General features: G+C 36.0%; 1 protein-coding gene across 1 annotated transcript; it reads left to right on the top strand.

The window, feature by feature from the left end:
* The first annotated feature begins 79 nt into the window (after positions 1 to 79).
* LOC118277041 (cofilin/actin-depolymerizing factor homolog) lies at positions 80 to 14,580 on the top strand. Its single transcript, XM_035595706.2, has 4 exons — positions 80 to 575; positions 11,405 to 11,595; positions 12,025 to 12,156; positions 13,798 to 14,580. Exons 1-4 carry the CDS (start codon positions 573 to 575, stop codon positions 13,916 to 13,918), a joined length of 447 nt encoding a protein of 148 aa, XP_035451599.1. The 5' UTR covers positions 80 to 572; the 3' UTR covers positions 13,919 to 14,580.
* Positions 14,581 to 17,378: the final 2,798 nt, after the last annotated feature.

Here is a 17,378-nt window from a genome sequence, read left to right as displayed (position 1 = left end):
CGATTTTGCGACTGTTTCCGTCAGTCCGTATATGGGCATTTGTTGAATACTAAATTCTGATTGGCTGAAACGCTGTCGTCATCAGTGACTCACTTTTTAAAGTTGATAGTATAAAAGTATTTCTATCCGTGCCTTTACAAAGTGACATGTATTCTGATATCTAATCTTAGTTACATTGGAGTGACTTTTATTTATCAATAACATTTTTATTTGAAGACTCAATACGTATTATCGCGTAGTTCAACAGAGTTGCTAGTGTAGTTTTCTGAAAGTTGCCATCTTGCTTTTGCAACTTTTAAATATAAAAGTCTTATTAGATCGTTTTTATTACCGATAAATTTACCAAAAATATAAAAGTGCAATTTACAATTACTCTGTTAGTGTCAGTTTGTGTGAATTTGTCGTAGTTATAAAAGGACACTGTATTGATTTTGTCAATCAGTTTGACGCATGCGCTCATTGGGTGCCGTAAAAAAGGGTTGGCCAACATTCCGAACAGTGTCGTTCCGGTCGCCGTTGTCGTGGTGTCGGTGAAGTTAGTGGTGGAATTTTTACGTGTATAACATCAAAAAATGGTAAGTGAAGAAAATAAATTACAGTGCATAACAGCCGCGATGTGTTCTTACGTTATAAGAGTGGTGAATTACGAATCGGAATATCGCAATTTCACGGAAAATAGCTCTTCAGTGACCGGTGCCGCCATATTTCGCACAACCCACAGTCGAGTTTGCACGCCTTTTCGTAAAAATCGTTGTCACCGTCCAGTGATTTGATGCCACGTGTTGTGTTTTCGAGTATATGACCGTGGAGATGTCTACCAGTGCCGAGATGACGAGTGGACATTACTACTCAATGGGCCGGTATTGGATTTCACGTACGTTTGAAAGGTTATTCCTGCAACGCCTTTTTTGACGAGCCCGGAGTGCCGTATGGGGCGATGAATGATTTTGAAGGGCTGGAGAGGCAAAAGTGGTGTCCAGATGAGTTATCAGTAGAGTGTAGCGCGCCGGGGGCAACGAACTTTACAGGGAATGCATCGTCGCGCAATCGCACTTGCGTTTGACCATATAAGGCGTAGTGATCGCGGCTGAGCTTGTCACATACATTTCGTGTCTATTTTGGGGCGAATAGGCGCGTCTGAATACCGCAGCCGGTGATACGTCATTATAAAAGTGAGCCGAGGGTATTGGCCGAGCAATGTCAAGGTCGTTATTCAATTCTATTGACGAAAATCTAGCTGTATCAGATATTTTATCAGGTAGCTGCGACAAGCAAAACTAGTCTTTATTGCTGGTCAATACGGTCCACAGAGATGGCATTAAGCCAATCCCGGCGACGAGAATCACGCTGAATTAATGGATTAATGTTCTTATCACAAGTTTTCCTGCTAGTAATACGGCTCATTGGTTGAAACTACTGATAAAACTGAATTCAAATCCACACATGACAAGGAAAATATTCCATGAAGCAGCTAATTATTATTAGTTCAAAACTTAAAGATTTAGTTTATTATACTCTATGAGTAAGTTCCTTCCTCAAGTCACAATCAATATGTATGAATAATTCAAAGTATCAAGTCATCAAATATGACTAACTCTATTGGCATGACATAAATGGGACAAACTTGAACTTGTGACTAACACACAAAACTTTAAAATTAACAATTACCCACATACAAAACGGTAGATACATTAATTTATGTCAAAGATCACACCCACACAGTTATTAGCAAATGCAATAAAACAAAATAACAGTTAATATCAATTTATCTTCGCAGATAATTAATTCTCATTAGTGACTTTGTTCATACAATATGTTGACCCCAAGTAACTGGACAAAACAAGATTATATTTTTATAAAAACAACTGTTATTGCTCTTTAAAATATGGTAAAATTATGTGCGCAATGTAAAGTACCATTTCTTTAAAAGATTCACCAACTTATTCTTATAAGCTCATCTAAATTCTCATTAGATTGTTCCATTTTAGACATATTAAAATACTGATGGTATCAAAAAAAAACCAATTACTTTTAGATTTAACTAAATAACTGAAGTACTTCTTTGCACTATGAGCTATAATTATATTATATTTTTCTGTAAACAGTCTACAAAAAAGCATCTTTAGTTACACATCAAATAGGTAAATAGGGCTATTTCATAATGGACAAGACTACAAAAAAACCTAAGCCAGTCAATAAGCAGTCAAAATTCCTTTTCCACCATTTTTCCCTTTCATAACATATAACTAGCAAAGCAAAGCAACTGTATCTCACTCATCTAACACTCAAGTACATGTCAACGCCCCTGTTTACAGAAGTCACAGACCCAGCCATTGATTTTTAGTTTATAATCAACACAGCTGTCCTTTTTTCTACAACTATGGGGTGGGGTAAACTGAGTGACTTGCAAGTTTTTAGTTGAGATTGAAAATGTTTATGCTGCTTTTAGTTTAAATCTCTCTTGTTAGTTAATGTATTCATTTACAGTTATGGTTTATGCAGAAACTGTTTCCCTTTTTAATAAGTTTTGAAATGAAAATGTAGGCATACAGATCACCTCATGGTGGAATGATTCTGTGAAGATTCTTAAGTTGATTTATTCTATTTCATCGTGAACTACATCCCATGATAGCTAAGAGATTTTTAAGCTGGAACCAACATTTGGTGGTCCAAAATAGTACATATTTGTTTATTTAACAGGATGTTACAAATCTGTGTAACTTCTTACAAAAGCTTTGTTATCAGTTTTTAAGGATATGACATGAATTGTTTTCCAGAAAGTAATGAGATGTGTAACACATGGAATTTTGAACCCAAATATGTACCATGCTTAGTTATTCTAATATCATTATCTGACTAATGTCTACAACTCATTGTAGTAGTAATTCATATTTTCCTTAAAACAAAATGCGTAATAAAACAAGAACATCAAGCTTAATCTGTTTTAGCCATACATGGAAAAGCTTGTAAATAAACCTTTTAACTCCATTGATATTAATGAAGTTTCTCTGACCATATACAGTCACTTATCTGTAAAAACTCGAAACGTGAGTCACATTTCATCTTGTGAGTCATGCCGTAATGTTAGACCATCTATGTCTAGACTTTCTCTATATGCAATGTATTTATACTGGATTTGTTATAGAACAGATGTTGGTCACAAATGGCCGTCTCCGAGATCGGAAATGTTTCGGAATAATCTTTAGAAAATACCCTTCTGTGACGAAATACGTAAATAGCGCCATTTTGAAAACGCGAAAACGAAAAAATTATAAATCTGAATCTGAAGACGATCTTTCGCATGTTTTGTCATCTCAAGCAAAGCATGATCTTACTCAACTCGTAATTTTGTATCGTTCACGATTTTTATTAAAACCTAAGATGCCTTTGTAGTCTTCTCTCCTTACTTTATTAAAACAAGAAGTTTCGCAGTACCGCAGTCGTTGTATCGCCTTTGTAATGACTAGACTGTTTCCGAGACTTACTCGTTTCCATGAATTTGGATCTTATCGTTCCGAGAACATACAAATGATACAAAACATTTCCTTTGTTCGTATTCAATTAGTCAGATCTATGTCTACAAGGAGGTTTTAATCTATTAGCTGAATGTAATCCTGTTAATGGTCTATCTCCGAATCTCACTCGATTCTAATCTGAAAAGCGTTTTCTATTTGTTGCCGAAAATTTGAATCGGTTTAAAAGGTTTCTTTGTCAATTTCAACGAAGTATTAAGCTTAAAACATTATGTAAGTCTTATCGATTGTATCGTTCTCTTGAAATTGGTAATGTAATTCACGATAATTCGGCATTTGTATCCGTGATAACTAGATATCCGCTAATATCGTAGTTTTCAGTCAAATAAACGCGAACAATTACTGTTTAGGTGTGCCCCAAAACATTAAATACGAAACCGACTGTTACATTGAAAGTATTGTTTTCTCTTGTTACGTCTGATTGGGTCTCTTCTAGTTTTTTGATGTGACCACCGCTATGTATAATCGTCATAACTATTCAAGGAGTATCGACCGAAAAACCATAAAAACAAGTCAGCCTATACTCGTTTTTAACTCATTATATTATGGCCTAATGATCAATTAAAATTTTAATTAAATGTGAAATATTCCTATTAAAATATTTAACTTCATATGTGCTGAAGTTTAAAGCCTCGCTAAGTGGATATTATACGCGTAAAAGTATATTGTAAGACTTTTAATTCTCTCGAATGAGAAAAAACACATAAGCTTCTATATCTGGTAGATTTTTTAACCGGTTTATAGGCTCAAAGTCTCACAATAATCGGTAGAACTACGTTGTAAGGCTAACAGGAGTATTTTAACGCCTAATTTATAGTTCGTTGCAAAGATTAAATTTCATATTAGAAGTACTTTGCATAACAACATCTAGTTATAGTATACAGATGTCAAGCAACCCACAACGAACAATGGTTATGTGTACAATGAATCGCAAATACCTATTTCGTCCCCTGCCAAAACTCCCCTTTTCGTCCCCTAATCAACGAGGGTGATGCTGTCCTTTAGGACGGGCGAATATTGGAGCCCTGCTGCTTGTAAAAATCAAATTTTAAATATTGATAGAGCTATTTTATTCTCTTTATAGCAAGCGATTCGTGCTACTCATATTTGTACGATACGAATAGGTATGAAGTGTCGTAATCGATATCCTTAGCTATCGATTCATTCTCTATCTTATACCTTAGTCCTTTTATTATAAAATCCGTCTTGCTAATGAATTACGTACCTAGTCCAGTCAACTGTAAAGTTACTCATCAGTACATTCGCAACTCACCTGAGTCAGGCAATGACGCATACTTAACCGACTGACATTAAGGTCGTTGACCTTCACGGCAGTTTTTTTATAGGACAATGTCGCCCGCGTTGTTACTTATGCGTGCGTAATGAGACAGACTGAAAGGAGTCTTGTTGGAGTCACCAAATCTAAATAAAGAGATGCGTTTTGGTACTCTACAGAAAGTCAACTAAAAAATCTTAAAACTCTATTGTCTACTTTACGTAAATAAAGTATTGATCTCCTCTGACCATTGGTCATTTTTGTCTTTACTCCAAAACCATGTACGCTTCTAAGCAAAGCCGCCATTTTCCCGTTACAAATATTCCTTTGTAAATTTAAAATTAGTACTGGAAAGATTACTTTCCTTTACCTATGTGGCAATTATTGGAAAACTAATAATGACCATTCCCGTTTGTCTTATTTAGCTGAACAGTATTATGTGCGGATAAATATTATTTTCCTGGTGGTTTTCCTAATTTTAGTAATATAAATTATTGTATGTAGGAAATCGTTAGTAGCTATTTAGTTATTGTTTCCTGTAAGCTCTAAACAATATGTAGCAATATAGGCTTAAACAACAATTTAAACTAAATGTAACTTAAATCACTTTGAGTGAAACTTAGCGGAAATCTTGCTGATTTTGACCTTATTATTGCGCATTTGTGAATGAACGTGCTTCACTAAAGGACGCCATTAGCATAAATTACGGAATGGCTTCAGCCAAATTATCCTCGAAAATGTATACAAGCTTAAGTAGTGAATTCTCAGTCAGTATGAAAAGAAATCGAAGAAGCTTCATCAACTTTAACAATATTAGCGTTATTCTCATTTATTTATAGAAATACTGTATTGTGTACTTTTATCAGTACAGAAAGGACATAGCTAGATAAATGCCCCCTATCTCAAGTGCACACTTTCATGTTGTCTCTATCTCGAGTGTGAAATTGAAATGACTTGCAGTTTCGCTAAAATTGCGTACTAACTGACATCTACACAAATTAAAGCAGAAAATGAAGCGTTGCTAAGTGAATATGACGAGACGAATTTAATAAAATCTTTCCAAGATTAATATTTACGCCAAACGCTAAAACGTCAAAACCCACAATTCTGATGTAACAGAGCGAAAGATATTCTACAACATTCTGAATTATACGTTTGAGAATTTCATGTGTTGATCCAAAAACCTTGGTGGCTAGCAAGCGATAGATCTAAATAAAATAAATCAAATCTTCCGGAATAGCGGAGTTGGTTGGACGACATTAGATTAATGTGGGTGATGTGGTTTTTTCTAATCCAATTGGCGTCATCGTTTCGTACCGCATTGTTCATTCCCTATCTGCTTTTGGCACAGGACTGATATCCAGAAGAACAATTTGTGGCTACCAAAACGTGTTCAAGGATGCAATGAGACTTGTATAAAAGCCCAACAGTATGAACGATTTATAACGAACCAAAGACCATTTGACTCACGTTTAATGATGAGTTTGCAATTCCCGATTATATTGCGTTCTAGATTACCAACTTTTAAAACGAATAAGTCATTACTTTGTTTGTAATGGTTTACATTAGCCACGAATCCCATATTTACAAGTACACAGTAATTAAAAACACATTAATGCTATCTACATCTTTCATTGTAAAAAAAAAAACTACAATTCCTGTCCATTTACTCAATAAAGATAATTCATGTGTGAAACATGACATGAGCACTGAGCAGGTATGCCAGCATTCGCTACGTTACTTTAATTCTGCGCGAGAGTGGAATGCCTAACAATTCTCTTGTAACTGGGACAAACTGGCTATTTCTAATGAAAATTACATTGTATCTACTACACACATTTGATGTTGATTACTTTTACCAATTTCATTACATAATGCCAAGTATATTTGAAATGGTGTTTTAAAACCATATTTTCAATACTATCACGTCCCGTTTCCATTAAGTTCTTGATGGAACTGGCCTCCGCTTTTGAAGGCTCTTCAAAGGCCAAATGAAATGAAGAAAAGCTGATAAATAATTCAACACACAGCTGGAAATTCAAAATTGCAGTACTGAATTACGGGCAATCGATCGACTGCCGTAGCATTGCATGATGGTAATTTCGTCTAATGCGGCAAAATGGTGCAGTCTGGAATATTTGTTCGTTCAGGCAGAAATATTGCTAGTATTATATGGTAATTAAGTTAAACGTGATCGGAATAAGAACCACGTGCAGTTTACTCTAGTAAAAAGACGTGGCTAATGAGTTGAAAATTGTAGACTCGGTATAAAAAAATATAGTGCTAAAAAGCATAAATGAAAGATCAAAGAAAGTAGTACTAACTGTTTTAGCTGAGTCTTCAACCTTCAAATTGACCGTGCAACACAGCATTACGAAAATAGAAATAGCCCAAATGAAAAGGTCAACTTTTAAGTTCACGAAAGAGACCTTTTGACAATGAGGCGATGCTAAATAAGAAACGCTTTTATTTCAACCGTCCTTGATTTGACCGAAGAAAATATCAATTAGGCACTCGAGAACGTTTCAAGAATGTTAGAAATTAATGTTTCCATGGAAGTGCCAACGCCAAAACATTAGATGACGAACAATATTTCCAAATGTCCGTATAATTATGGACGATGACTAATACTTATTCATGACTAAATTAAATAAACTTGAAATAAGCTAAGCAATGTAATGACAAGTCTGTAAAAGAAATCATGAGCAAATTGTACTGCGGCAAAATGTTTTTTGTAGCATAGCCCTAAAATTCGGAACACGATGAAAAGGTATTTGTAAATGTTTACACGATACAAATTAAGGTTTGCAATACCAATGACATCATTCAGATATTGGATACAGAAATAGAAATAGATTCGCTTTTATGCTGGTATATAAATAGTTCATTGTAGTCGGTGAAGAATGAATGCGGTCTGATATTATACGTTCGTTCAGATACCGTTTCACGGATATTTATTACTTTAATCTGAATTCGAAATGCCATTTCTGTAGGATTCGTTTCACGCTGTAAAGTTCATGTAAAAAGATGAGAGAGAAATAATATTTAGACGCCAAAGCTCCAGCAAATTCCGAAGTTCCTTTGGAAAAATCTCTCCAGAGATGTCTCTACTCGTGAAACTACTATCAAATCCTTTTAGCATTTTTCGTTAAAGAATAGTATTCCCAAAGGATGCAATCTTTAGAAAATTGAAGCTTTATAGAGAAAGATATTTGAACATGTGCACAGCAAAGGATTTGAACGCACGTGGCTTGGTTCATGCACCGTCGTATTATTAGATCGTGCTACGGCCAATGTCTTCGAGTGTGGAATACGGCTATTTTTACTGTACCATGCGGGGGACGGTCGCTTTTAGATGCCTCTAGCGATGTTACAGCTTCGTTAAAGGTGGATTTAGATATATATTTTTACGATGGATACGCTTTTATCTACGTTTCACAGATTTTGTAGATTTTAAAAGTTCTTTGGGCTTTACTCGTAAAATTAGTCAATAGATATGTGAATTGCTTAACCATTAACCGCTGCGATTGATCTATTTTAATCGTAATTCGAGTTCTACATCCCGTATTTATTACGTGCGATTTCCAACCGACTACCACAAGGTCTGCGACTAGGTCAAGGCGAAACAGCCGTCTTACATTACACATTATTGTTGACTAAACAACTCTAGACCGAGCCCATTTGATCCTGCAATAAAACGTTACTCATTGAACCGAGAACCACCTGTACAAACAGAATAACACACAAAACAAAATGTGTACAACAATAATTATACCTACCTTTGTAATTTAAATGTATAGAAACATTACGTTTGCACCGCGAAGCCCCCGACCTCAGATAAACGATGATAACATTCCCAGTGAGTCATGACATGACATTTACCCTCGAGAAATAAAATGCGTCTTTATGATTGTCGGAATATGATTTCATTTTGTATGTGGGTAGTTGGAAATTGTGTGAAAGGTGTCTGCCATTCTACGATACAGTTTTGAAGGAGGTTTGATATTTCCTTCCTTTTGTGCTATCGATATGTCTCTCACATAAACAATCTTTGTACAGGTTTTTGCTGACTCATAGAAATGTGAATGAAGACGCTATCTTGCAAGACGTTTACGAACTGCACGAAATTATTATAACTAATGAAAAAGTTTTGCAACGTAATCCTCTTTCAATATTTATTTTCACATCTTTAGTAATTTGAAGTAAAAATAAAGCAAAGCTAGTATTTAATTTACAAGTGAAAATAAGTAACATAGTATCCCATTTCACATTTTTATCAGTATATTCGAATAGATATTCGTTTCAAAGCTGCTACAATGCACTCATAGTTAAATAAAATGTAGATCAAACTGCACCAGCCTTGTGGGTTAATTGAAATAGATCTGAATGAAATGCGACAACAGCTGCCTCCGTATATAACGGGGATTATTTCTGACTACCCTCATTATTGCGTAATTTATTTAGCAAATACCCGCGTCTCTGAAAACATTAGTGAGACGCTGTGCTAAACAATTTATTGATGTTACAAAGAATAGTGTTTGCGTAGTTGATGAATGTAGTGGAAAATGTCCTTTAATCTAGTTAATAGCTGTAAAGAATTTAGACCAACGTATTTAGTGTAGTGTTTATCAAATTAGATTATAGTTAATGTGCAAATGTTAGTTAGTGCCGTTGCTTAAGTAAACCGTTATAGCAGAACGGTAAATTATTGTAGTAGCTTTTTCGAATAGGACTATGATACAGTTTTCTTTTAGAGTGGTAGACGTATTTGTTTGGTTATTTTTCCTAAGATTTAAATCAATTTAATGGTACGGACTACGGTTGAGTAAAAGGCAATGCGATCCATTTTTATTGGCTTTTAGAAAGTTCAATGTATGGAGCAATATTTGTCCTTGTGTCTCCAAAAAATTCGCTAGTAAACTGCTCGGTTGCTGTGGATTGCCTAGCGGGTTACCGGGGCTCTGTCTCGAAAAGCAGGAATAAAAACGAGCTGGGTTTTAGTTAGTAAGAGTCTGACACTCCTCTCGCCAATCTGATGAATTTCACCCCTCAAAAAAGAAACTTGCTCTGTTTTGTGAGAATAATAACGCAACGAAAAGTGGGTGTGGCCTTCCATCAGCGCTTAAGAAGCATTACACAATATTGCGTTCAGAATACTAAAACGAACACGAAAATGTAACAAATCTTGGCTATCTCTACAACGCTCAAGAATCCTCGTAAATGTCTTAACTTCTAAATGATGTTGTTCGCGTCAGAACTCTGAACATTTTGAAACATATCTATTTAAAATTGTTGGCTGACCGCCTGAGACAATGGGGACCCATTCCAAACCTATTGACAAGTTCCGTCCGTGGGATACAATACGAGCGTACAGGAAATGTCGCTGGATGTTTTGAATTTAAACGGCCATTTTGTTAAATTATATTTCGGAAGTAGAATTTCTTCATATTTATATCTGTTCTTGAGTGCCGGTTTAATGATGATACTTCCGTAATATGATTAGTAGAAATTATTTAAGCGCGGTTTAAAAAGAAAATACCGGCTGTACGCTAAACTCGTTAACATTCGTCAAAAGTTAAACTATTTATTGGTAAACCGTCCAAAATTACGAATTCAAAACTGCCATTTGTGGATCCTTAATTAGTGTTACTGTTGATGTCATTATTCGATACTTCGGATTAAAAAACAGGATAGAAACCGGCTAACTTAATTTGTTTTAAATCAACGATCCCTAAGACGTGTAAACGATCGGTCTATTATTCACTACGATGCTCTAATCTTCGGAACATCTTCTTGATCTCACCGTGACGCTGGCAAGAGTCCAGGGAACGCCCCGCTTCTAATCGATCGTGCATTCATCTGCAACTAGCACATTCATGCATTGCTTGGCTGTGTAGAACAAACCACTACCCTCCAATCTGCATAGTAACATAGAACCAAAGAAATATGAAATTAGTTTATAAACGTCTAAATATTAAGAAATATTTTCGTGATGAAAATGTTATTAAGTTACAAAAGTATTCAGCGACTCTGATATTAAAGGATTCTTCAATCTGAAACGCTCATCTCGCCTGCGATCTCAAATTCTTTACCGACTCCAATATTTTCAGAATATTGTTCCTTTGCTCGATGTTCCCGACTTGGGGTTTAGAAATAAATGATAAATGTTAAAACGGGTAAATAGGAAAATAAAACCAATTTGTTGCGACTCGTAATTCACCATTCAATTATAATATGAAATGAAAATCATAATATATTATCAACATGTAACATAATGATGGCTAACAGTTATCTATTGGACCCACAGCATAGGATATAATATCCTAATCACCTTCACAATGTAAATTGATCAAATATCTATTTAGTTAGTTCTGAAAACCTAGGAATATTCTTCGAAGGAATTTCTTAACTCTTTTTGCAATGACACGCCTTTTTATCCCCGAAGGCAGAGGTGCACATTACGGCACGTTAATTCTTAACTCACTACAAAATGGTTGCGTTTCACTCGCACAGCATACTCCTTCGAGGAATACCAGACTTATTTCATTGTTAAACAAGTGAACTTGTATCATTAATCTTCTCATTTGGTTCACAGGCGTCTGGTGTGACAGTTTCGGACGCGTGCAAAACGACGTACGAGGAGATTAAGAAAGACAAGAAGCACCGCTACGTGGTGTTCTACATCAGGGATGAGAAACAAATTGACGTAGAGACCGTCGGCGAACGTAACGCGGAATACGATCAGTTCCTTGAGGATCTGCAGAAGGGTGGCACCGGAGAGTGCAGGTAATTTACGCTTTTATTTCTTGTATTATATGGTTGTATTTAGTTTGTTGCTGTTTTGGATGTTAGGTCTATTGTTCTTCTCTGATTGTGGATGATGTGGGGATTGGGGACCATGTCCAACAACATTAACACATTGAACACCATGGGGGCAAAAGTGACCGACACTAGCGGAGGATTATCTTAAAAAAGGAGTGGTTTTGTAATGGTGTGGTCAAACTAGCAAACGAATCATCTGATGATAAAGTTATCAGCGCCCCCCTTATAAGTTGTTGTAACGTATGATAACAAAATTACTCGCTTTTTTTTTTCAGAAGTGACTTTTCTATAAGCCACAGTGACTACTTTCTAAAAGAAAAGATGTGATGTTAAATACGCATTTAACATAAAGAAGTAAAGTAAATGCTAACCCCATTCCCACTTATCTTCCAGATATGGCCTCTTCGACTTCGAGTACACGCACCAGTGCCAAGGCACGTCGGAGGCCAGTAAGAAACAGAAGCTCTTCCTCATGTCATGGTGCCCTGACACCGCTAAGGTTAAGAAGAAGATGTTGTACTCCAGGTAAATATCATTTATATCTAGAAACCGTGAAAGTCTACGAATACCGTAAAACGGGGTGAATAGGGATCGAGAGGTAAATAGGGACAGAAGAGAGGTGAATAGGTATAGGGAAATTCTTCAAACTATCTATTCACCCCTCTTCTGTCCCTATTCACCCCGTTTTACTGTATACGTTCAATTCGGTGAATGTTCTTTAAACATGACAGTGTTCCGAAGCTGCGGACTACCTGGCGGATTTACCGGGGCTCCGGCTCAAAAAGCAGGAGTAGGAACGGGGTGGTTTTTAGTCAGTAAGAGTTTGACACTCCCTCTCGCCTCGCCCAAGGCTGGAGAAGACATTAGATGATTTTGTCCCCTTAAAAAAAAGCATGACAGTCTCATGATATGATCATAAAAGTAATAAAGTGATCATCATTATAGTGAAAATGAGCGCTCTAAAGCTTTTATTCCAACTAATTGTTTATTAAACGTAGGTTTTGATCGCATCGTGACAGAAGCGCCGAACATAATGTAATCATCTCCAATTCTACAGTTTCCGACGTTCCAGCATAATCGGGCGATAAAACAGACAGTCCTTGCACACAGCTGCCAAAAAACTAGATATTATATTTAGAAAGACGTTAAACTTCACGAAACTGAACGGGAATATTGTTTAGTAGCTGTTATAGTATGTCTAAAGTCTGTTGTCAATATTTTCATAATCAATTACGTTGATAATATGTTAAAATCACACCATTTTGTCCCAGTGGAAGCATACTTACCACTGCAGTCCTACAGTTTGTTAAAAACACGGGATCGGTGGTAGTTATTCCGAAAAAATAGTCTTTATTCTAAATTATAATAAGTAGTATGATGTGTAACTCAATCAAATTAAAAAACTAAATAAATCATGTATGTAGTGTAATCCACAATCAAACTGGTTTTTGATAAAATTCTCATTGTTTTCCTATCGATGAAAATATTTTTGATATAAAACTGCAATGTAAGCGTGTACGAACATCATACGTCGTACGATGTACTTATTTTTAAGGGTCTTGTTATTTTGTTTGATAGGCCAGAATAGGTTTAACACTATCTATCAAATATAAACGAAACCAATAAGACTGATCGACAAAATGGCAACACGAGAAAAATTAAACTTACGTCTTTGACTGGTCTTCATGCCGTTTGACTAGATTGGTTGAGCGTGTTAAAATAATCAACAAAAGTTGTTAAGATTTATCAATTTTTCATTAATTTTCCTTACTTAGCAATTCAATTAATGTTCCATAGTTACAATTACAATGTTTTTCGACCGCGCCCTACGCTTGAAATATTTGGGTGACGCATCCCACCACATCACGTTTACCGCGAACAAGATATCCTAATCGACAGATAACTTATATCTGGAATTGCTATTTGTAAATGGTGACGTAGTTTCGTATTACGAATGTCATGCTGTACTGGAAATTACTTCTATTGTTTTTCACCTTTCTCTGTACTTGACTTCTTTAGATAAAAGTGATCGATAACGTTTATTATTGTATTTAATGTTTGAAAGGCGCAAATTAATCAAAATCAACTACGAAATACTTCGATTTTCAATCGAATACATTTGAGTTTGAATGTTATGCTATAATACGTTCCTTCCTTTGTCCCCAGCTCTTTCGACGCACTGAAGAAGTCGCTGGTCGGCGTTCAGAAGTACATCCAGGCGACCGACCTCTCGGAGGCCTCGCAGGAGGCTGTTGAAGAGAAGCTGCGCGCCACCGACCGCCAATAAGTCAGCATTTATCGCCACGACCGACGTGCGGTACACCGCGACTCCTACGGAAACAACCTTAACCGCCACAGCACAGCCTCCTGCAGTAACACACCGTGCACGCAGTGTGCCACTGCACGAGGCCCCACCTGTGGCCTTAGTCAGTATTGTCAGGCACAGCTCGCGGTGCGACCCACAGTTTCGCATGGGTTTTTTTTATATATCGTTTCAATCCTTAAGCTTTTGCAGTCGATTCTACTCCGGAGCGGCCTCGCCGGTCGGGTAGTCGGAACTCTGTACAGTTAACTGTAACCCATGGCCGACTCCGCGACAGCCTCTATAAGCAATTAAGGAATCTTTATGTAATAATTTAAATTATACTAATTATTATATATATTTTTTCCTATAATTAACTAAAGAGTAAGTTAGCTCAAACTAAATTTAAATACAGCGTACGCGTCGATCTTTTTTTAAATGTAATAATAAAACTGGTTAGCGAACGCCGGTCGGCTTTTATACTATTTAGTTAATATAAATAATGTACGATTTTATACGGTCACCTAGTTTCGTTTGAGATTCATCTTGCTAAGGATGTAAGCTTTGAGCTGCGGCTCGATACATGGCGGGCGTTGGATAAGTATTTTGTAACCGATTTATCCAGAAATACACTCGATATAAGAGAACATTAGTTGTTTTATTTGTTATTCACCCTTGACAATGTCGACGTTTCCGGTATGTGGAGTGACGCATCGTATATCATTATAATGTGAATCATTTGTAACATAATTTCAATTTTAGGAATATTTTACCTCAAGCTGGAGTGCCTTGTTGGTCGAGTGGTCGCAAGTGCGACTGCCGGTCAAGGGGTTCGAGTCCCGGGTCTTTTGCAAATTATTGATGAGCAAAGCATTGCTAGGTTCTTTCGGATTTTAGAAAATTTCGCAGTAGTAGCATGGAACCTGGAATAGTGTCCAGTATATGGCAATAGGCTCACCCCCTATTACATGGGACTTATAACACAAATGGTGAAAAGTGGGTGTACATTGTATAGCGGCATAACGTACGTAATGTGCACCTTTGCCTACTCCTTCGGGGATAAAAGGCGTGACGTTGCTGGAGTGAAATTGACTAAACTAATATTGAGGGAAAGGTATTCCTACTCAAGCACATTGGCTTATCCTTACCTAATGTTCGTTCAATCGTACATTAACCTTGGCAACAGCAGAATTCTAGATCAATTGAAAGATATTCTAAATCAATTTACAATCGTCTGTTGAATCAATCGAATCGAATTATCACCTCATTTAATCAAACTCAAGAGGAATCTTATGCATGCGTTTCGTCTTTGAAATAAAATAAGAATCCATTATTTTGAAATAATTAACAATTTACTTGCTCAGCAACAATAATTAGTAGAAAATCATTACATTATCTTCTATTGTATAAAAATAAGTCGGGTTTTCCTTCCTGACGCTATAACTCCAGGGGCCTTAGTCTGCTATTACAATCGTGTCAGAATGATCGATCATTGGTTTCAAAATTGTCGATTTTGACAAGTTTGGTAGTCTACTAATATAATGGCGTCATTATGACTTTCCAATGGTCGACCACTGACACTCCATTGAAAGAAGTGGCACAGAATGGTAATCTCGTACACAATGACAGATGATAGGCTGACTTATGCGGTAATCTGCTAAAATTTTGACAGATCTTTTTATCAGTGACCTACCATTGGAACGCCATTGTGCAGACATTGGTTAATTAGGTATCTCGGTATCAAAAACTTTGCTTTAAATCGTTTAACTTTAACTTTACTTTTTAATTTTACTTTTATATACATTGTAGAACTAAAAAAAAATCAAAAATTATAATAATGATACAATTATCATTTTATAACACACACACACAACTTCACGCCTTTTATCCCCGAAGGGGTAGGCAGAGGTGCACATTACGGCACCTAATGCCGCTATACAATGTACACCATTCCACCATCATTTTATAATGCATCCCTAGTTATACGGGAAATCTGAATTTTAAGTAAGTATTTTGAGGTTGTGTCGCCTTTGGTTATATTTGTATTTACGATACTACTATCGTTCAATCCTTGATACTGAACTCTTTAATTTCATTAGCTACTTTCTGTTACCCACGCAATTAGTTAACTGCTTCGACCCTCTTTCCCTAAGATTGTTTTACACAATAAATAAATGGCTCCATACCATCATCGTCATACTCATCGTGAATCATATCAGCCGCATAAGACGTTCACTGCTGAACATAGGCCTCCCTTAAGTATTTTCATACCATGCTCGGGAAATAGGTGTATTACCTAATAGCCGTACATAGCTTGTTCTTTATATAGACTAGGTAAATACTAAATAGGTGTTAGTTATTTTTAAGATTAAAGAAAAAGACTGATCTTGTTTTAAATTAATTTATTTTATTATAATTATATTTATTTTACTAAAATACCAAGCCACCGTCATTACATGGGGGCAATTCGTACTTCCTCCGTGGGCGCAATATTATCCCATTCTTTGGTTATTTAAGTTAATACAAGGACGTTGTATACGGCTTGAATCAGCTCGTGTGCACCAGATACCATGTTAATGAATGATGCTGAAAATTATTTCAACAAAAGGTAAACAACAATCTAGGAGTCCGATTCTCAATTAATCACAACAATAACAAACACCTGAAAGCTACGTTAAATCTCTTACAAACACTGTTACGATACCAATGAAAGATAATTCAACACCACATTAAAGCAATTGATAATATTATTATCGCAAAAAATTAAGTATTTTTCCTAAATACTGAGATGACAGAAATGCTCATGATGACAATATTGACAACTAGAGCTGGCGATCTAGGATCTTCTTCCCGCGAACCAAAAAGGTTGATACTTATTTTAAATCGGAATATATAATTGATATACATAATATTGGTATATACGAACTTTTTACTACTTCAGATTACTCATAACACTAATATATAACATGTAAAATGAAATATATGTAAAATCTGGCATGAATAAAATTTCAAATATAGTGGTAGTTTTTCGAAAATAATTTGTACCACACTGGTTTTATATAATGGCAATACAACAATGTCATTCTACTACAATTCCATTACGAGACCATTGACTGATCAATGATCGACCATTATGAATTAACAGATTACGAACTTTTAGCAAAATGACAATGGGATCGTGTCGGAATGACACAATTTATGAAAATAGCAGACTTGAGGCCCTGTACGCACGTTTGATTTGTTGGTTGAAAAAATTCAAGTGAAGAGCAGGAAAACAGGGAGTTATTGGCGGCGAAACGGAGTTTGCTAGTACAATAATAATTATACCTTTAATCGGCATCTTCCAATATTTTATGTCAAGCCTGGTTCGTCAGTCAAGCCCTACAAACTGCATCAATAGCAGAGTCATTGTAAGGGGCAACTGCCGAACATTCGACAACATTCT

This window comes from Spodoptera frugiperda, chromosome 17 (genome assembly GCF_023101765.2).
Source record: "Spodoptera frugiperda isolate SF20-4 chromosome 17, AGI-APGP_CSIRO_Sfru_2.0, whole genome shotgun sequence".
Lineage (NCBI taxonomy): Eukaryota > Metazoa > Arthropoda > Insecta > Lepidoptera > Noctuidae > Spodoptera > Spodoptera frugiperda.
The sequence above is the reverse complement of the archived record's forward strand: the minus strand, read 5'-3'. Positions and strand labels throughout refer to the sequence as shown.

Bases quoted from the DNA above. Each gene is read 5' to 3' on its own strand.
- LOC118277041 (XM_035595706.2), top strand. The intron at 11,596-12,024 runs GTAATTTACGCT...CTTATCTTCCAG, and splicing joins GGTGGCACCGGAGAGTGCAG to ATATGGCCTCTTCGACTTCG. The intron at 12,157-13,797 runs GTAAATATCATT...CTTTGTCCCCAG, and splicing joins AAGAAGATGTTGTACTCCAG to CTCTTTCGACGCACTGAAGA.